General features: G+C 34.9%; 2 protein-coding genes across 3 annotated transcripts; one reads left to right on the top strand and one right to left on the bottom strand.

The window, feature by feature from the left end:
* Positions 1-164: 164 nt before the first annotated feature.
* LOC110909973 (cyclin-dependent kinase D-3) lies at positions 165-8,995 on the top strand. The gene is made up of 8 exons (XM_022154695.2): positions 165-369; positions 872-1,004; positions 1,998-2,296; positions 3,048-3,156; positions 3,621-3,746; positions 5,575-5,810; positions 7,336-7,623; positions 8,687-8,995. The coding sequence occupies exons 2-8, from the start codon at positions 894-896 to the stop codon at positions 8,754-8,756; spliced, it is 1,239 nt and encodes a 412-aa protein (XP_022010387.1). The 5' UTR covers positions 165-369; positions 872-893; the 3' UTR covers positions 8,757-8,995.
* Positions 8,996-11,100: 2,105 nt separating this feature from the next.
* On the bottom strand, positions 11,101-18,808 carry LOC110909974 (protein S-acyltransferase 18). 2 transcript variants are annotated; one of them, XM_022154696.2, is made up of 10 exons: positions 18,677-18,808; positions 18,515-18,577; positions 18,196-18,309; positions 16,684-17,010; positions 15,235-15,303; positions 14,348-14,419; positions 14,142-14,270; positions 13,173-13,253; positions 12,923-13,087; positions 11,101-11,673 (listed from the first exon to the last, which is right to left on the bottom strand). In XM_022154696.2, exons 2-10 carry the CDS (start codon positions 18,557-18,559, stop codon positions 11,203-11,205), a joined length of 1,473 nt encoding a protein of 490 aa, XP_022010388.1. In that variant the 5' UTR covers positions 18,560-18,577; positions 18,677-18,808; the 3' UTR covers positions 11,101-11,202. The 2 variants fall into 2 exon arrangements, with proteins under 2 accessions (XP_022010388.1, XP_022010389.1); XM_022154697.2 differs by having other exon boundaries at positions 18,710-18,785.
* Between the last annotated feature and the right edge of the window lie 2,844 nt (positions 18,809-21,652).

Genomic DNA, 21,652 nt, shown 5'->3' with positions numbered 1-21,652 from the left:
AATTGAGGGTGGACTCGGATTACTCTCGGAGTACTCCGTTTGTTCAGTGAGTACCCCGAGAATGCTCGGGATTGAGTTTGTTGGCCGTCAAAAAAAAAAAAAAAAAAAAAAAAAAAAAAAGTCAAAACCAACGTGTCTAAATTCTAAACCTACCCATAGCTCATCACAGATTCACCCTGTACTGCACTCACTCTCTCTGTCTACACTCTAGAGCACTGCTTGCTTATCGATAGTCGATTTTCAGGTACATATATTCGTATCACGATCCACTTCGAAGCGATTACCATCAAATATTGTGTGATTCCAGCAACAATTTCTTCTTCACTGGTGAATGGGCTATGTATATCTTCACAAATCACGTTTGAAGAGGTCTGTGTACACCTTTATCCCTAGTTTTGTTCCTAATTTAGCTTTTAGCTTCTCTCATCTGCTCAATATTAGTTTCTAGGCTTAGAATTTTGAAATCTGAAGAGAATATAAGACCTAGCTAGGGTTTTGGGTGTAATTATGAAGAAATCGGCATACCGTGATTGCTAATTAGGTTTTGAGGTTTCTCTCAGCTTAAAATTACATTCTAGGGTTAGAATTTTCAAATCTGAAGAAGATATAAGATTTTAAGCTCTATTTTTCATCTGTCGTTAGGGTTTGGGGTGTAATTATGAAGAAATTGGCGTATGTTGGTTACTAATTTAGGTTTTAGTTACTATATCTGCTCAAAGTTAGTTTCTAGGGTTGGGATTTTGAAAGGTGAAGACGGTATAAGACATTAATCACTGTTTTTCCTTTGTCGAAATCGCTGTTAGTGTGATTACTAATTTGTTGATAACAAAACAAGCACGTAATTGACGTAGTCTGTTCATTGGCATAAAGGGATTAAGAGTTGAGGAAAAGATATGGCAGATTTGGATCAGTTATTAGCTAAAAAAGTAGCTGATCGATACCTGAAACGTGAAGTACTTGGAGAAGGTACATATGGAGTTGTTTACAAAGCCATTGATACCAAGGTATGATTATACTGTATCGTATACTTGTATTTTATATGATTTGTCTACGTGACCATTCTAAAATTAGGGTTCATGTACTTAAGGGGTGTTGGGATTAGAGGTGTACAAAAAAAACCGGTTTTAGAACCGAAACCGGGAAAAAAACCGAAACCGGTTTTTTTTTATAACCGGACTGCCGGTTTGTGACCGGTTACTAATCTCTGAAAAACCGGTTAATAACCGAAACCGGTTAAAAAAACGGTTAAAACCGGAAAAAACCGTTTTTTTTTTGGGGAAAAACCGGTTAAAAACCGGTCCTAACTGGTTACACCAGTTATTGTTTTGGACTTGAAAAACCGATTAGTAACCGAAACCGGTTATAAAAAAAACCGGTTTTCGTTTTGGGTGAAAAAAACCGGTTTGGTTAATAACCGAAACCGGTTTTTGAAAAAACCCGATTTGTACACCTCTAGTTGGGATTGCTTATATAAACAGCTTATGCTAAAAGAAGATGCATATTTGAGTTTATTGCAGGGTAAACATGTAATTTTGAATCCAACAAGAAGAATCCGTTTGAGATATTTAAAACAAGCATATAACTCTATAAGCATGTCCACTTTTCTTCATCCAGACATTCAAAAGCATGCAATAAGCAGATAAACGGTTTATATAAGCAATCCCTTATGTTTTTCTATGTACCTACCCTGTAGTTGAAGCTAAACTCTTTTATGTATGATATATATGAAACTATTAATAAGTAAAGTAATTGAACGGTGATGTGTTTTGTATAGAGATCTTTGATGTACGGATAATGACGGATACCATTTCGTGATTCTGTCTACTATTTTACTGATAAAAGGGTGTTTAAATCATGAATTGTTAACACAAACACGGTTTCAAAGCTATTTTGTTGTTAAATAAAAGGAATTAGACACTTAACTTTGGTGGGACACTTATTATTTTTTTTTACGTTAGTTTACATGATATGCTATTAACTATTGGCTTCTGGAACAGACAGGACAAACGGTTGCTATAAAGAAAATCCGGCTTGGAAAGCAGAAGGAAGGGGTGAATTTTACCGCTCTTAGAGAAATAAAGTTATTAAAAGAGCTTAAGGATCCAAATATAATAGAGCTGATTGATGCATTTCCTCATAAAGGAAACTTGCATCTTGTTTTTGAGTTTATGGAGACTGATCTTGAAGCTGTTATTCGAGATAGAAACATCGTTCTCTCACCCACTGATATAAAGTCCTACCTTCAAATGACATTAAAAGGACTTGCCTTTTGCCATAAGAAATGGGTTTTGCACAGGTAACTTGGCACCAAGACATCACCTTTTTGTGAGTGTGAATTACCTTTTTAACCAATATACTTGACTCTTTGTATCAAAATCCAAAACAATCATTGTAGTCGGAAATTAAAAAAAGAACCTTATACTTGTAAAATATAAACATTGGCAACCGTAGTACTTGATTTTTATCTTTACAACAAGGATTAATATAATATACGTTCATCTAAAAGTTTAAAATTCATAATACTTTTAAATTTCATCACCAATTTATAGTAGATAAAATATGATCAATTACTTGTATTAGCCTGAAGTAAAAAAAAAAAAAAATTAAGGTTATTACTATGCATCATCTGAACGCCGTGTTTACTTTGTTAATATAGCGAAACAAATTGTTGTGAGTAATGATTTAATTTTATTAACTATGGAGTGGATCAGTGTGATATATTTATTATTTTCAAAGTGCAAATATGATATCATTATTTTTTGGAATGACTTTTTGAAATTTGGCATTGCCCCGTCAAACAAATACCTATTGTACATGGCAATATTTGGGGATTTTCTTCGGGTTGTATCAAATAAATGTTTCTTTAATATACAAATTACAAAGTGTGAAGCATGATCTTACAAAAGTAATTTGCTTCCTTCTTGTTGGTTACACTATTTTTGTGTCTTCTTAATTGCTTGAAAGTTTTCTTGGCAGTAATTTGCTTCTCTTTTGATGCTTACATTACTTTTGTGTCTTCTTAATTACTTGAATTTTTTTTCTGGCAGGGATATGAAACCAAATAATCTTTTGATAGGACCTCGTGGACAACTAAAACTTGCAGATTTTGGTCTGGCACGCATATTTGGTAGTCCAGATAGGAGGTTCACTCACCAGGTATTCTTTTCATTCCGTATCCAATCATTAAATGTGATACACTCATAAACTTCGCTTTTTAACACAATTTTGGATAACAAACTTGACATCTGGTAATTCAGTTAATATATATGTTAAATGTTACCAGAGGGCGCTAAAGGTATTTTTTTTTTGAATTGCTAAGTTGTTCAATAAGAATGGCAATATTAAATGGGTTAGCAATTATGAGACAAAGTATTATAGTATAGGGACTAGATGTGTAATATGGTGTTCGATATAAACACCCACCTCAAATAACCCTAATCACACAATTACAATCTAATACAATTCTGATTACAAAGTTTATCTGCAATGTCAACCCTAACCTGTTTAGCCCCAACCCTTTGTATAGTAGCACTAGCATATATAAATATCTATATCTTTTTATTTGAAGTATCCGTACATGTCGTAAATTTGCACATCATCTTGACAAAGTTTGTTCATAGGTCTTTGCTCGATGGTATAGAGCACCTGAACTGTTATTTGGAGCAAAACAGTATGGTCCTGGGGTTGATGTATGGGCAGCAGCTTGCATATTTGCTGAGCTCCTTCTACGCCGCCCTTTTCTGCAGGTGAGTGCACATTGTCTGCATTTTATCTTCACTCTGTTTTATAAGAGAGGGGAATTGGCCTGTAATAATCCCACCTAGACCTTATTGGCCATTAATAATCCCATCTCAGAATATTCCCCCCACCAGTCCCACCTTTCACCTATTTTTCCTACAATGGTCCCCCGTTAAAAAAACTTAACGGAGTTAAGCTTTTTTCCGAATTACAAACAGATTTTTTAGGTCTTTTGATCAGAACGATGATACGAGTCCATTGATGTAAAACTTACTTCGAAATGGTGCTCCAAGTGACTTGATTTTGGTTAATTGGAAATTTAAACACCAGAATTGAGGCGCCGTTTTCATCGTTTGGAGCACTGTTTCGAGGCAAGTTTTACATCAATGGACTTGTATCGTCGTTCTAATCAAAAGCCCTAAAAAATCTGTTTGTAATTTGGAAAAAGCTTAACTCCGTTAAGTTTTTTTAACGGGGGACCATTGTAGGAAAAATAGGTGAAAGGTGGGACTGGTGAGGGGAATATTCTGAGGTGGGGTTATTAATGGCCAATAAGGTCTAGGTGGGATTATTACAGGCCAATGTCCCTATAAGAGATGATTGACTACTTTAGATTGTTTGATTTTATGCAACTTGCAGTAAACCCATGTGACTCTTGTCTGTCACAGAACTTCTAGATTTTGACTTTATTAACCTGTGCTGATTTCACTACAATTAGTATATGATTTGCTTGCAATTCTTTCTACACGATTTAGGAAAGTGTGTAGATTTTTGTCAACTGCACATAATCACACTTATAACCGTGTAAGAGATGTTTACATTTATAAGTGCAGAGAGATGTAGAAGGTCATGAAAATTTCAGCACCTGTTGTTGTAGAAAATATGTTTGCACTCAAATATGTAAAACTTGTGCACACGTTAAAGCGTAGAGCTCGATTAGTTACGCCAAATTTCATCACGCTTTCTCTTGCATGAGGAAATGGTGTAACAAGTTGATCTCTACACTTTAAAATTGTCGAAAATTTATATGTTTCGGCACGCTTATAAGTAGGGGTGTAAACGAGCCGGGCCGAGCTCGACCAGGCTCAAGCTCGGCTCGTTAGGTTTTTATGAAGCTCGAGCTCGAGCTCGGCTCGGTTCGAGCCTACTTCTTTGAGCTCGAGCTCGGCTCGCGAGTAAAACCCAAAGCTTGAGCTCGGCTCGGCTCGAACTATTTTGAGAACAACCTTAAACGAGCTAAAAGCTCGGCTCGAGCTCACTTCAACATCGCTTAAACGAGCCAAAGCTCGGCTCTAGCTCAGCTCATCAATGTTATCATCATTATTAATATATTATATATTAAAAAATTAAAATTTTGTATGGGCTCGTTTAGGCTCGCGAGCCTAAACAAGCTTTGTATTTCGGGCTCGAGCTCGGGCTCGATAACAAAATGAGCTCTATTTCAGGCTCGGGCTCAGGCTCGTTAAGGCTCGGCTCTTTCGAGCTTTTAACCGAGCCGATCACGAGTAGCTCTCGAGCCTCTGGGCTTGTTTACACCCCTACTTATAAGCGCGGACAATTTTTTCTACAGTTATATGCATGAAAATCCTCTTTCCTGTTCTCTCTCGTGCTTATAAATTTGTACCTTTATTACTAGTTTAAAAGTGTGAACTGGAAAAAAATCACACATTTTTCAAAACCTGTGTACAAAAAGTGTGCAAATCATATATCTGTTGTAGTTTTTTTTAAGGCTCTGGCGCAGATGGTTAACTCACATAAAGTTAAATAAGTTTTATGCAGTGCCAGCTTGTTTTGTTATTGTAAATATATTTAATGGTTGATTGAAAATATTTTTAGGGTAGCAGTGACATCGATCAATTGGGCAAAATTTTTGCTGCATTTGGGACTCCAAAAGCTTCCCAATGGCCAGATATGATTTATCTTCCTGATTACGTTGAGTACCAATTTGTTCCTGGGCAGCCTCTTAAAACGTTGTTTCCAATGGCCAGTGATGATGCGTTAGATCTGTTATCCAAGATGTTTGCATACGATCCAAAGGCTAGAATTTCAGCACAACAAGCTTTAGAGCATAGGTAATTGTTGATTGTTGGTAGAGGTGGCTAAATGGGTGGTTTTCGCCTGTTCGGGTCAATATGGTAAATTATTTGGTACGGGTTGAACCAGTGGCGGATCCAGGATTTTTTTTCTATGGGTTCATTTTTTTTCATAGTCAAATTTCTCACAATTAAACGTAGGAGTTTTCGGGTCAAATCGGGTCGGGTCACAGAGCATACCAAACCTTGATGACTTTCTTTTCAATAATCGTTTACACTAGCCTTATAATTCAAGTTCTAACAAAAAAAAAAATCACAAATTCTAAATACATATTCACATAACACTATTCAAACATCTAGACATACACATACATACAGGCATATAGCCTCCTTCACAAGTATACATCCAGAGCACCCAACTCAACAAAAAGATGTAGCCTCTGTTGTTATTCTGGTGTTATTTGTGGGCTGCAACTGCTTTGTTTTTTTTTTTTCTGACTTTGGGCCAGCGAAAGAAACCTTGATTGTTTAAAGATTGTATTTAAAAATAAATTATATAAATAATGAGAAATACTAAAGCATCACCTCGAACCCGGGACCAATAGTTTAGAAGACAAGGTCTTGACCACCACAACAGTTGTTCATCTTTATCTATGGGTTCATCCGATATATTATTTATGGGTTCACTACAGTTTTTTATATAAACGTTCTGTAAAAAATCCGAAACTCAGTGGGTTCGGATGAACCCGGAACTCACTATGTAGATCCGCCCCTGGGTTGAACAAATTGGGTTTTGCAAAGACACTTTTTGTCCAACTCGCTTTTATAAATATATTTCATGTATCCAAAATTTTGATTATAACACTTCTATTTTAATTATCTCATTCTCATATTTTAAACAAAAGCACTTCGGTTGACTTTCAACAACCTGTTTTACCAATTTGATAAAATCACTTCGTTCGGCGGGAAGTTCGTTTGTGTTCGTTCCTTTAATAAATGAACGAACACGAACAAGAAATTTTGTTCGTTTAGTTAAATGAATGAATGAACATGAACAGAGCCCGCATTCGTTCATTTATGTTCATGAGCGTTCGGTATCGTGTTCTTTCGTGTTGGATAGTGCTCATTAGTGTTTTCAGTTTTTATATATTATTTAAATACTTCAAAATTCCAACAAATAAAATATCTAATAAGCATCGGTGTATTATATATTCTGTTAATTCCATATTCTGTTCATGAACGCATCTTTGTTTTCATTTGTGTTCATGAACACTAGTTTTTGTTCATGAACATTCTTTACCTAAAATTAACAAACGAACACGAACACATTCATTTCCATAACGAACGAACACGAACAGAAAATCTCGTTCGGTAAGTGTCCATGAACAGTTCGTGAACACATATTTCCTTCACAAACGGACACGAACATGGTCTTGTTCTCGTTTTTGTTCGTGTTCGTGTTCGGTTCATTCATAAACCATTACCCAGATCGACTCATTTATAAAGTAAGTGGGTCGAAATTGCCACCTACTTCTAGCGATTATATTCGGTGGTTGCGTGTTAGGTACTTTTCTTCTGGACCTCCACCTACTGAACCAGCTTTGCTTCCAAGACCACCACCAAAAAAGGAGTCTATCGAGTCAAAGCCCTCGGATTTTGGTCCAACTGTGCTATCACCTACACGAAAGTCAAGACGAGTGATGCCCCACCCTGAAGGGTATGATGGTAATTTACTACAACAAGCGAAATTTGATGACCATGGCATTGGCAATGAAAGAAGTGGACCCGCACCAATGTCTCTAGATTTTTCAGTTTTTGACGCAAGGCCTCCAGCTAGACCAACAATTAACAGGTAAATTGCATATATGATATATGCATCAGTGCTATTTGAGTTCGTTTTACTTTGGAGTAAAATGCCATTTTCGGCCCTGAGGTTTGGCTAGTATTCCGACTTTCGTCCAAAGGTTTGTTTTTCCAGACGCATCTGGATCCAAAAGGTTTGAAATCTTGCCATTTAATCTGGCTCGTTAACTCCATCCACTTTTTTCAGTTACGTCAGGGATGTTTCCATCTTTTTTGTTAACTTAAAGGGTTTTGAATACTTTTACAATTTACGTTATGCTAAATGCTTGTACATAAAGTGAAAAAGACCGAATTGCCCTTTAAGTTAACCAAAAAGATGAAAATACCCCTGACTTAACGGAGAAAAACGGATGGAGTTAACGAGCCGAATGAAAACGGCAAGATTTTAAACCTTTTGAATCCAGATGCGGAAAAACAAACCTTTGGACGAAAGTCGCAAAACTGGCCAAACCTCAGGGACGAAAATGACATTTTACTCTTTACTTTGGGATCATAATTTTAGCTTGCACAATACTAGACCATGGTTCGTGGAACAACGTTATATTTAGGGATAATGTATTCAATTTTTTTCATTTTAGCCACCCATATTTGAACAATAACTTGTCATAAATGATTACTGCTTTAATCAGGTATTTAAGCTTGTTGCCTGATCATTAATTTATGAACAACTGTCGTTAGGGCTTTTTGGAGGTTCTTTTATTGTTAATAGAGTTATTACTGTTTTCGTCCCTGTGGTTTGTCAAAAATCACTATTTCAGTCCATTAGTTTAAAAATTGCGATTTTAGTCCCTGTGGTTTCACTTTCGTAACCATTTCAGTCCCTGTGATTTCACTTTCGTAACCATTTCAATCCATTACTCTATTAAGTATAGGGACTTAAATGGTTACGAGGTGGACTGAAATGGTTATAAAAGTGAAACCACAGGGACTGAAATCGCAATTTTTAAACTAATGGACTGAAATAGTGATTTTTGACAAACCACAGGGACGAAAACAGTAATTAACTCTTGTTAATATTTACGGAATTTTTATTTTACTTTTGTACCCTGCAGTGCTGACAGAACCCATTTAAAGAGAAAACTTGACCTTGAATTTCATATCCCCGAAGAAGATGAGGATTGATGAGATCTCCAAATGGGAGATAATCCGGTTTTGGGTTTTACAACTTATAATCATGAGTGTAAGTTATCGTTAACTTATATTTTTTTTATCATTAGTTCAAGCACACGGTTTGTGTTGACGAGTAACTAATTGTTGCAAGATGTATACTAATTAACCTTTATATATAAAGGTCATAATCACATATGTATCAAGGGCAATTTTGAATGCTGTCATATTGGAGTGAGTGGGGGATTATGTTATTAATATGATTAGAGTAAATTACGTTTTTGGCCCCTGTGACTATATCACTTTTACTATATTAGCCCAAAATAAGAATTTTTAACATATCTGTCCCCATAGTCTATAACTAACCATTTTGCCCCCTAAGTCTAACCATTTTAGCCCCATGGTCTCTATAACTAACTATTTTGGCCCCCATGATCTCTAGACTTAGGGGCCAAAATGGTTAGTTATAGAGACCATGGGGACAGATATGTTAAAAATTCTTATTTTGGGCTAATATAGTAAAAGTGATATACGTAATTTACTCATATGATTAATTGTATTGTTCTTTGTCACATGTTCAGCTTATGTTTGCATGCTAAAGTGAAATACTACTACTTTTAATGTAATCTACTCATTCTACTACAAGTCATAAGACCTGACTTGGTGGGTCGATCCGGTCCTGAACTGAGAGATGTTTTATCAGGAATCAAAAGAACTGAAAAGAAGGCAAAGGCCTTATTCGATGATGTGATCCGGAATCCGGAATAAAAAAAATAGGTTGTTATAAACAATGTCAAACATTGAATACCATTAATGTATTTTGGACACTTTTGCTTCTGAATGGGACGAGCTTCACGGTGAGTTTTTTTTGGTAAGATGGTGTTATTTGGGTGTTGGTTGGAAATCAGTTTGGTCAATGGTTACGCTTGTAGTACAAGCGTAATGTCAGAGATTACGCTAACAACCATTAAGCAAATTGATTTCCAACCAACACCCAAATAACACCATTTTACCAAAAATCTCACAGTGAAGTTTCAGTAGAAGTTTCACCACTTGTACAACAAAATCATAAGCTTACAAGCCAAAAGTGACGAGTCACTACTTACACAGGGGGTATGTCTAGTTTGTAAAAGTTACTGGAATTGGAGAACATCTTTAAAATTCGATCAACCAAAGTTTATTAAAGATTCCTTCTAATATCTCAATGGAAAGTTGAAATTACAAAAAAAAAAAAAAAAAATTAACTACCATTTTCGCCTCTGTGGTTTGTCCAATTATGTAGTATAGGCCAAATTTCAAATTTTTACCATTTCGTCCCTGACATTCTTGAAACATGTCAGTTCCGTCCAAAAACCTAACGTTTGTTAAGATCTGTTGGCATAATTGGACAAACCACAAAGATGAAACTGGCATAACATACGTTATTTTTTTGGACGGAATTGACATGTTTCAAGAATGTCAGAGACGGAAATGATACAAATTTGAAAAAGTTGGTATGGGGACTGACATAATTGAACAAACCAGATGGACAAAAATAGCATTTAACTCGAAAAAAAAAATGAAAGTGACAAGTTGACAAAAACTCTGAGTTGGAGAGAAAACTACTGCATCCAGCATCTACACAGCTAGGAAATGGAACACGTGAATGAAGATAGGATACATGACTTGATAGTCGTGTATCATGATCGACAGGGCAGTTGAAAAGATGATTTTAATGGAAAGGCGAGTATGAAAAAAACGTTACTATTCATGTAACAATTATTCCTGTTTTTTTACACTATCAACATAAAAGGTGATGTATAACGTATTAGCGTTATCTCGTGGCGACATTGTATGGTAAATGGCTAACTTCATCATTGATGTAAAACCGCAAGTTGAATAAAACATCGTGTAGATGGAAGCATAAAAGTTATTTTTATTATTTTTTTTTAATAAATTACACCCCCTACGCTGTTGCACATGTCAAAACAAGAAGACGAAAATCTGAAGAATATAGTGTGTTTGTTGAACATATAACCACCAGACTAGTCACGTTGAGTACTCTTGAACCACCTTTATTTGGGCTGGCTAGTTATGACGTTGGCCAGTTGAACCGCCTTTATTTTTCTTACAAAATCTCATTTACTAATTCAATTTTCAATTCAGACTCTATATTTTGCTTATTCTAGTTTCTACATTTTGTATTTTGTTTCTGAACGGGTCACTGGAAGCAGCCTCTCTATTCCTACGGGGTAGGGGTAAGACTGTCTACATCTTACCTTCCTCAGACTCTACCTTTGCTTTGTTATTGGTGGGATTTACTGAGTATGATGATGATGATTTCTGAACGGGTCAGTGGCTGGTAAGGTGACGTGTGATGTGTCGAGTTATGAACATTACATTGTAAATAAATAAACTCGTCGAAAATCAAAATACATACACAATAATCAAATACATATGTTTCTCAAAGACTGAGAAAACATTATCTCGGAGACGGTTCATCCTTCTTAATAACAGAACACAAAACCTGCCTTGAAATATACGTATCAAGCTCTCTCGAAACCTCTGTTAACTTAAGATCAAAATTATTCTTGTACTTCTGTTTTGACGATGATGGAGAAACCGAAAACCGTCTTCTCGGACTTGAAAGCATTCCTTTTACAACAAGTGGAGTAACACCAGTACCTTTGTTGTTATCCATGTTTGATGTCTTTAATGATGGACCATTTTTTGTCTCCAGTGGTAGCGGTTTAAGCGACTCATCATCATCTTCGTCGTGTTCATTGATTGTTTTTTGTCTCATGAACCTTTCACGGGCTTTGTCGGCAGCTAATTGAGCCGTTTCACGGCTCATTTTGATAAGCTTCCATGGACTTATACTTGCGCGAAAACCCCCGGGTTTCTTTGTTGATTCGGGTTCTTTATCGATTCTTACAGAAAGTGTTTGTTGGGTCTGAAAATTTACAAAAAATCCAGTAATTATTGTGTCAGTTGTGTAAAATAGCTGACGTTACATGCCAACTGTGTAAAAATGCTGACATGGCATAAACAGTTAGTTACTCTTGTTGATGCAGCACATGACACATGTTTCGGGTCTATAATTTTTTAGATAAAAATACCACTTTATGGCAAAACTGAAAGTTAAACGAGCCGAGCAACTCGAGATCGGCTAGAGAAAAAGCTCGAAATGAACAAAGCCTTATCAAGCCCGAGCTGAGTTTGAGCCTAAAATAAAGCTCGTTTATTTATCGAGCCCGAGCTCGAGCCTGGCATGTGAAGCTCGCCAAGCTCGTCGAGCCTTATCGAGTATTAAGTGTAAGTGTAATTTAAGTTTTTTATTAATATTTAATAATATTTATACTCCGTATTTTAAGTTTTCTAGTAAACGAGACGAGCCGAGCTTATTTAAACTTGTTTATGAGTCGAGCTTGAACCTAAAAATTAGCTTATTTAGTAAACGAGCCCGAGCTTCACTTATCGAGCTCGCGAGCTTATTTTTATTTAATATATTAATTAATAAATAATAAACGAGCCAAGCCCGAGCTTGAGAAACTACCAACGAGCCGAGCTCGAGCTCTCATCAGTTAATTGAGCTCGAGCTCTCATAAGTTAATTGAGCTCGAGCTAGAGCCTGCTTGAACTTGGGTCGGTTCGGCCCGTTTGCACCCCTAACATTTGGGCTCGGTTCGGCCCGTTTGCACCCCTAACATTTTCCCAGCAAACACTACAAATATAAAAGAGTGAATTTCAAGGATTGTCATTTATCTTTATACCCATTTTCAGACGACATCCTTTATGTTCAAAATTGACGAGTTTTGTCCTTTATGTTTTCATATCATAAACGTTTTGTTCTTTAGGCCTAACCAAGTTAGTTTTTTCAGTTAAATTTGGTCATGTGCTTTGCACATGAAGACATTTTTGTTAATTCAAAGGTTGCAGAAGCTTTGAGCTGCAAATCTGCCGTTGAACTTACCTTTGAATTGACAAAAATGCCCTCATGTGTAAAGCATATGACCAAATTTAACTGAAAAAACTAACTGGGTTAGGCCTAAAGGACAAAACGTGTATGATATGAAAACATAAAGGACATAACTCGTCAATTTTGAACATAAAGGACAACGCCTGAAAATGGGTATAAAGATAAAGGACAATCCTTGAAATTCACTACAAATATAAAAATATATGATATACATATAATATACCTCTGGTATTCTCTCTCTGCATATTCTGAATCTTGTTTTTTCAGGGGAATCGAACTCTATGCTTTCGTCTGAAGAATAATCCGAATCTTCTTCTTCGGATAATTCTTGTTCTAGTAACTCATTTTCTTCCTTCATTGCCATAATGTAATCATAAGTTCTCATTCCCTGTAAATTTGTGAGATATGATTATTAATTAATATTACATGTGGAAATGCATACAAATTAATGGCGGATTTGATATCAACAATACCTTTCGGATGAGAACAACATGAAAGAAAAAAAGTTGCCCTAGAGCTGCTGAACCGTAAGCGGTCACTAGAACCAGCAAAACCTGTTACATTGATATCACAATCAATCAGACCGTTTTTTTCGGGTCATCTGGTTTTCAGCTAGGAACCCCAATGGGTATGGTTAGGGGAGCAAGCGAGCCGAGCCGCTCGCGATCGGCTTGAGAAAAAGCTCGAAACGACCCGAGCCTTATCGAGCCCGAGCCGAGCTTGAGCCTAAAATAAAGCTCGTTTATTTATCGAGCTAGAGCATGAGCCTGGCATGTGAAGGTTGTCAGGCTCGTCGAGCCTCAATGTAATAATATAATATTAATTTTTATTAATATTTTAAATAACATTTACCCCTTATTTAAAGTTGTCTAGTAAACGAGCCAAGCCGAGCTTATTTAAACTTGTTTACGAGCCGAACCCAAGCCCGAGCTTCACTTATCGAGCCCGCGAGCCTAAACGAGTCCATTCTTTATATTATTTGTATTTAATACATTAACTAATAGATAATAAACGAGCCGAGCCCGAGCCGAGCTCTAGCTTGAGAACTACCAACGAGTCGAGCTCGAGCTATGAAAACAAAGCTCGAACCGAGCCGAGCTCGAGCTCTCATAAGTTAATCGAGCTCGAGTGAGCTCGGGCTCAGCTCGTTTGCAACCCTATGTATGGTTTTGACTTTTAATTACGCTTGTAAACAAACCGCACGAACACCAACACTTAAACGAACAGGTTTTTTCGTTTGTTTTTTGTTCGATGAGAAAATGAGCCTGTTCTTTCATGAATATTCTAAACGAACACAAACAGGCACCAAATAAAAGTAAAGAACAATATCCTAGCATAAACGAACTTTAACGGAACGAACGTGACATGTGTTCATTTCCATTTCCATTCCCATTCCCATATTCCCAAACCCTCAATTCGAAAACCGCTAATGAAAGACTTACACAAATGGCTGCAAGAAGTCCTCTTGGAAAATGAAAATGGAGTTTATCTACAAGCTCCCTGTTTAATCCTTTTGCATCCGTAAAGCACCTAACAAATATGGCAACCGCAGTCCCTCCTTCTATCATAAGCTGGATTATAAAAAAGATTATGGTCAGCAACACGTGATCTGGTCAACAAAAAAAAGATGGTAAAAGTAGCGACTAACCATTAACAAGACAAAGATTAGGAGAAGAATAAACGTCCGATAGTTCTTTTTCCCAACACAATTGTTTAACCACTGAAACCAGAAATCACTGTCAATTTGTTAGGATATACAAGATTTTGTACTGGAGAAATACACATGTGTGGGCTGTAAGCGAACCCAACGTTCAACGAACAGTTCGTGAACCGTTCGGCGGGAAGTTCGTTTATGTTCGTTCGATTAGCTTAACGAACGAACACGAACAAAAAATTTTGTTCGGTTAGCTTAGCGAACGAACACGAACACAGGTCTTGTTCGTTCAACTGCGTTCGTGAACGTTCGGTAATATGTTCGGTTACGTTCGTTCATGTTCGTTTGTTTATATTAAAAAAAAACAACAAATAATAAACCTTTTATCTAAACATATTGAAAACTTGAAACCATATTTTTTTCTAAGTTAGCTAAAATTTGGACATTCTAAGACATTTTTGGGGATAATTATGTCTAAGTCAGTTAAACTTGATTCATCGTTTGGTGGTGTAGTAGACTTCTTGTGTTTAAATTTATCATTTGATGGTTGTATTTAACTACTTATATCAAATGTTTAAGGATAACAATGTTTTTATGTTTTATTTTCAAGTTAAATGTTCGTTTGCATTCGTTTTTATTTGCTTTCATTCGTTTGTGTTCGAGACCAGTGTTCACGAACTGTTCGTGAACAACTAAATTTGCTTAACGAACGAACACGAACACAAACTTATGTTCGGTATGCGTTCATGAACAGTTCGCGAACATGTTAATTTCCTTAACGAACGAACACGAACATGGCCTTGTTCGTGTTCGTTCGGTTCGTTTACAGCCCTATGTGTGTGTGCATATATACATGTGTGTATATATATATGTATACTTGCCCTGCAGTGGTGATCAAACCCTTCAACACAACGATTGCAGGTCCTGCAGTGCTTGCTATGCTTTTTAACCTGTCAAAACAAACATTCATCGTAATCAGACTCACAGAATCAGCTGAAACAATGGTTCATAAGAGAGTGTCTTGATGTGCTTCTGTTGTTTGGAGTTGTGATAGTCAGATATACATTCATATGAAAGTTTGGCATATACTGATTACTTGCGGATTTACATGAAAATGATCATTAAATAATCAAATAATCAGAATCAGTTTTGTTGCAACTACTCCTAATTGCTTATCTAATCACTTAGGGCTGCAAACGAATCGAACTTTCAAAGAACAGTTTGTGAACCTTTTCGGCGGGAAGAACGTTTGTGTTCGTTCGTTTAGTTAAATGAACGGACATGAATAGAGCCGCGCTCGTTCATTTATGTTCGTGAACGTTCGGTAACGTGTTCGCTTATGTTCGTTTGTGTGTGTTTTTAATTTTTATATTTTATTTAATACTTCACAATTTCAACAAATCAAATATTTAATAAGTATTAGTGTTGTTTATGAACGCTTGTTTTTGTTTATGTGTGTTCATGAACATTAGTCTATGTTCATGAACGTTCGTTTGCGTTCGGTACCTAAAATTAACAAACAAACCCAGATGAACACAAATAGAAAATCTTTTTCGTGAAGTGTTCATGAACATTTCGTGAACACGTATATTTTCTTAATAAACAATCACGAACAGTTAAACTTATATCCACTGTACACAAACACTAGAAACTAATTATCTGCTACACGAAAACTGAAACACCCTTATGATTTTGAATTGAGTAAATTGTCATTTTAGTCCCTGAGGTTTGACCAAAAATGCCACTTTAGTCCAAATAGTTTTTTTCCTGCCATTTAAGTCCAAATAGTTTTTCTTTCTGCTGTTTTAGTCCCTGACTTTTGTCATTTTATGCAATTTTCATCCAACCCACCAACTCCATTCAAAAAAGTCAGTTAACTTAGGGACAGTTTGGTCAAACCACATTTTTCTTTCTTTTTTTTTGCAGGTACGATGGTATGGGGACGGTGATGTGTCGATTTACAGTGAAGATGATGGCGGTGGTTGCTGGTTTACGATGATGGCGTTGGTGTTGGTTGATGACGTGGGTGGCGGAAAAGTGGCTGGTGGTGGTGATGGTGCTGAGGTGGGTGGGTAGGGTGGCAACGGTGCAGGCAGGTGGTGTCGATGATAGAAGGTTGTGATGGGGTGGGTGGTGGGAGGTGGTGGTGGTGGAGGTGGATGAAAATGGCAAAAAATGACAAAATTCAGGGACTAAAACGGCAGAAAGAAAAACTATTTGGAATAAAATGGCAGGAAAAAACTATTTGGACTAATGTGGCAAATTTGGTCAAACCTCGGGGACTAAAATGACAATTAACTCTTTTGAATTTGGACAAAAAGTCAATTAACCTGAGAATCACAGAGGACACAAAATGAGATATCATCTTGTAGCGGGCCCGGTGAAACTGAATCATCCTTGATGACAAGCGGGAACGGAAGCAAAGGTTCCATTTGCGCTGTGGTAGTCAAAGGATAGAGGTACTTTTGCCTTGTGAATCTCTTGAGAATCTTGCGTTCAATCCTAGTGAAAAAACTCATAATAATGTGACCTAATATAGAACCATAATTAAGCTGCTTTGAACTGTTTTCCTTCTTCTTCCTCTTCTTTCTGGAGTTGGTTTTATCAGTCGGATTAATTGCAGTGCACCGAACAAACAGAAACATGACTGCAAGTGCCTAAAATTTAAAAAAAAAAACAACTTTTCAATTAACATAATTTGAAGACAAATAATTTACAACATTATACTTGGGACAAAAATCAGTCAGTTGTTCATTAATGGCACACATGGTTACTTTTCCGTTAATGCAAGTGAAAGTTATGAGTAGGGGTGTAATCAAGCCAAGCTGCTCATGAGCGTATTGAGATCGGCTCGCTAAAAGCTCAAATCGAGCCGAGCATAAATGAGCTCTAGCCTAAAAATAAGTTTGTTTAATAAACGGACCAAAGCATGAGCTTCATATCAAGCTCGGGTCAGCTAACAAACCTAAACGAGCCTATTATAAATGTAACTTAAGATAAAAATAACTAAGAGACTAGATAATGTATATTATGTTATGTTTTAAAAACTATAATTATATGTATAATAATTATCACGCTTCACTTATCAAGCTCGAGTCAGCTAACAAGCCTAAACGAGCCTATTATAAATGTATATAAATTAAGATGAAAATAACTAACATACTAAATAATATATATTATGTTAGGTAGAGGATCCTGTACATTAATCCAGAAGTGTGAGAAGTGTATTGTAACACTATATATAACACTATATAACACCATATAAACACCGTATAACAATATGTAACACTATATAACACTATATAACGAATATAACACTATAGTTTGTCTGATAGCATGTCTATGATAGATGTATAGTGTTATATTTTGTTATATAGTGTCATATAGTGTTACATAGTGTTATATGGTGTAATATGGTGTTACTTAGTGTTATACGGTGTTTATATGGTGTTATATAGTGTTATAATACACTTCTCACACTTCTGAATTAATGTACACTATCCCTACCCTCTTATGTTACATATAAAAAACTATAATTATATGTATAACAATTATCAATGTATAAAAATCAAATACTGAATAATATACGAGCCAACCCCGAGCTTGAAAAAACTACTCAAAAGCCGAGCTCGAGTTTCATAAACACAACTTGAAACGAGGCGAGCTCGAGCTTGAGCTCTCCAAAGTTAAACAAGTTGAGCCCGGGCTCCACTCCGCTCATTTACACCCCTAGTTATGAGCGCTCATATTGTCGGTATGAATTATTATCAACCCATGCGTGTAGATTATCAAAAATCCAAATATCTTACAAATCATAACATGGAAATCATCATTTTTCATACCGTAAAAGAGAAGATCGAGGTGACAACAATCACAGCAACTCTGCTACCAACTAAAAGCCCTAGAAACGTATAAAACGCCACAACTAAAACACCATAAATCGACATTCCAACTATCTGCAACAAAATAAACAAAAATAAATCAACAATCTAGGTCAAATTATTGCAAAATTCACATAAATCAACAACAAGCAGCAACTAAAAACCTAAATTTTAAAATCAAATCCTGTAAAAAAAATCAACAATCTAGGTCAAATTATTGCAAAATTCACATAAATCAACAACAAGCAGCAACTAAAAACCTAAATTATAAAATCAAAACCTGTAGAGGATGTAGTGGCCGTTGCCATCCATGTCTCCGCTTCATGATTGTTCGATTGAAACCCTAGGTACACAAAAACGCAAAATTAAACCCTAAGTGATGAAATTTGAGGTGAAAAATCAGTTTAATTTTGATTAATTGAGCAGATAGAGTTGTGTAAACCGTAAAAGGAGTCTGGATTTAGTTTGAAATTGCAGAAATTGACTGCAATGGCTTCAAACGGTCGAGTCACGAGTGGCTCCTTTTGTAAATTTTGAATTTTGAGTTGATAATGAAATGGGATTGTAATGATGAGCATATGAGCCCCTTGACTTTTTACATATTTTTTTTAGTGCGTTATACTTTTTTCAGGGCAAATACCATAAAAAATCAATATATTTTTTCATTTATTTCATAAAAGTCTCTCAACTATATTTTTTGTTTTGTCTCATAAAAGTCACTCAATAATTTTTTTGAACATTAAAGTTCCTTCATATATTAAATTTAAACAAAATTATGACAAAAACTTTTTTTAAAACTTGCTATGTTTTGAAAATTCATAGGTAATTGCTACAGAACCAAAAACGGTTAAAAATAAAAATTGAACAAAAAACGGTAAAACCCGAACCAAATAAAATGAGTTTGGTTTATATGTAGCCCAATGAACCGAGTAACCAGAGTATACCATACTTTATATTTAGTCGGATAAACCCAATTATATGAATTCATTGTATTCGGTTGAAACCGAACACCAAACTAAATTCTAACACGGTTTGTGATTTAGTTTTGAAGTATTAAAATTCCTTTTAGTTCGGTTCGATTTTTGGTTCAACTAAAAATATTAAATCAAATAAAAGGAATCAAATAGTCGAATAAACCGAAAAGAACCGATGGACACCTCTAACAGTTACAAGTTGGTTATATTATTTTTGTCATAGTTTTTTTCAAATTTAACATGTGAAGAGACTTTAATGTTCAAAAAGTTGTTGAGAAATTTTTGTAAGACTGAACAGAATGTATGGTGGTTTTTTACATTCAAAAAATTGTTAAAGAGACTTTTCTATACTATATTATAATACATGAGGGAAGGATTCCCAAAAGTTAAGAACTTCTTCCCCCATTATTTATAAATAAACCCCTAGAATGAGGGTAAAGTGGTCTTTTAAACCATAATTATTTTTTAGTCCCTCAATCTATTACATTTAAATCCTTGACATTTAACATAATTATGGGTAATTAGTTATACTTCCCCCCCCCCCTCCCCTCTTTAATTCTTTAATGTATTCCTGCGATATCTTACAACCCGTAATGTTTTAAAAAAATCCGAAGGTACCATGACGATCAGCACATTTTTTTAAACGTTTCGATGGTTGTCTTTTTTAGTTTCGCCGTGCGTTCATAAAATACAAATAGCCGATGCGTAAATGTACAATTGATTAAAGCCAACATTTGTTTTCTACCCAAGCCAGCTTTGACCATTACCTAGCTACCGTACATTAACATTTGTTTTTTACCCAAGTTTTTTATTTTGAACGGCATTAATAAACTAAAATATTCCATAATTTTACTTGTACAAAGTCAGTTTGTTGTGGCATGTTTAATATAGTAAGTATAGATAAAACTCACAACAAACTTCCTATTAAACATGTCACAACAAACTAAACAGGATATGTGCATCTTATTTTAAAAACTTAAAACTCACAACAAACTTCCTAAATAAATGGATGACCAATCTAAAACTAAACCCTAATGGACTACTATAAATACATCGCAAAACATTCACAATTCTACATTTCTATTGCTAAACAGATTTAAAATATGGAGCCAGTTCTGAATTCACTTGATGCAAAAAAACAAGCATGCGATATTGAAAAATCTAAGGTCGGTTCTATGATAAGTTTTGTTATATCGCAATAATTAATAATTGTTTTCTTTTATTTACTTTTATGTGAATACTAACTTATTTGATTTTTCAGATTCAACACACCAATTTAAACACCCCAGTTGTCGAACAAGCTTTTGTTAGTTTTTAAGTAATATTTTCGCTTATAATCTTTCATATTAACAAGTTCGTTATATTATTATTTGGTGTTTTATTGTAGGATGATGGTGATAATAGTGTTGAAATTATTTCTTATGGTGCAATGTTCAGTCCATACAAGTCTAAGCTTCAACGTCAATTTAGTGAAGAGGTAATTTTAAAATTTCTTTAATCTTTTTTAAATTTATTTATTCTATATTTGTTCTTTCTTTAAATTTATTTAATCATTTTTTAACTTTTTTATTAAATTTTTGTTTTTTAAGGATCGGAAGTATGAGAATCAAAAGAAAAGATCTAAGAGACTCTCTGAATGGAAATGGGTCGAGGTTATAAATTTAGATGATTCTGAGGACGATGAGAAAGAAGATGAATTATATGATACTGCTGATTCGAGCACAAACAAGAAAAACGGATCAAAAAAGTAGAGATTTTAGATGAAATATATCAAGTGTTTTTATGTTTTTTTCATTTTCAGTTGTTTTTGTTTGATATAGACTATCCCATGAATAATAAAGTTTATTTTATATTTGAAGCTTATGTTTTGTGTTATTTAATTGCACTTATAATTTACATCTCGATTGAACTAATATACTTTAGTACTTAATCATGTTCGTATTATATAATTTACATGTTCGTACTTGATCATTTCCAAAGAGATAAATTCGATTACTAAGAATGGTCAAAACATGAAAACTACCTCTTGGTTTGGAGTAAATTCAAGATTGTATTTACAAAGCACACTAAACTTATTCAATTTAACAGTCATGTTTCACGAGGATTTCGTATATATCCACTAGTGCCTTCTATAAAAAAACTGTTGGACGACACGAGATATGAAAAAATAATTATATAATATTATAGATTTTTCGAATAATTTGCATTTCTTAAATAAAAAGATAAAGTTAATAAAGATATAAACTTTTACATCCTATTTTTTTTATAAAAACTGTTTTATAAAAATATGATTTTTAAAATATTTATAAAAATGAAATTTAACATTAGTTAAAGGTGTTTAAAACGTACCTACAAGTCACCTACTATTTTTTACTTTTTACTTTTTCAAAAACGAAAATTTTAAAATTAAAGTTTATTGGATGAGTATGATGTGGATATTTAAA

The sequence above is a fragment of the Helianthus annuus genome, chromosome 15, assembly GCF_002127325.2.
Source record: "Helianthus annuus cultivar XRQ/B chromosome 15, HanXRQr2.0-SUNRISE, whole genome shotgun sequence".
NCBI lineage: Eukaryota > Viridiplantae > Streptophyta > Magnoliopsida > Asterales > Asteraceae > Helianthus > Helianthus annuus.
This window is presented reverse-complemented; position numbering and strand designations above follow the sequence as displayed.

Bases quoted from the DNA above. Each gene is read 5' to 3' on its own strand.
- LOC110909973 (XM_022154695.2), top strand. From the start codon at position 894: ATGGCAGATTTGGATCAGTTATTAGCTAAAAAAGTAGCTGATCGATAC. The intron at 2,297-3,047 runs GTAACTTGGCAC...TTTTTCTGGCAG, and splicing joins AAGAAATGGGTTTTGCACAG to GGATATGAAACCAAATAATC. The intron at 3,747-5,574 runs GTGAGTGCACAT...AAATATTTTTAG, and splicing joins TACGCCGCCCTTTTCTGCAG to GGTAGCAGTGACATCGATCA.
- LOC110909974 (XM_022154696.2), bottom strand. From the start codon at position 18,559: ATGAAGCGGAGACATGGATGGCAACGGCCACTACATCCTCTACAG. The intron at 18,310-18,514 runs GTTTTGATTTTA...ATTTTGTTGCAG, and splicing joins GGCCACTACATCCTCTACAG to ATAGTTGGAATGTCGATTTA. The intron at 13,254-14,141 runs GTAAGTCTTTCA...TCAATGTAACAG, and splicing joins GACTTCTTGCAGCCATTTGT to GTTTTGCTGGTTCTAGTGAC.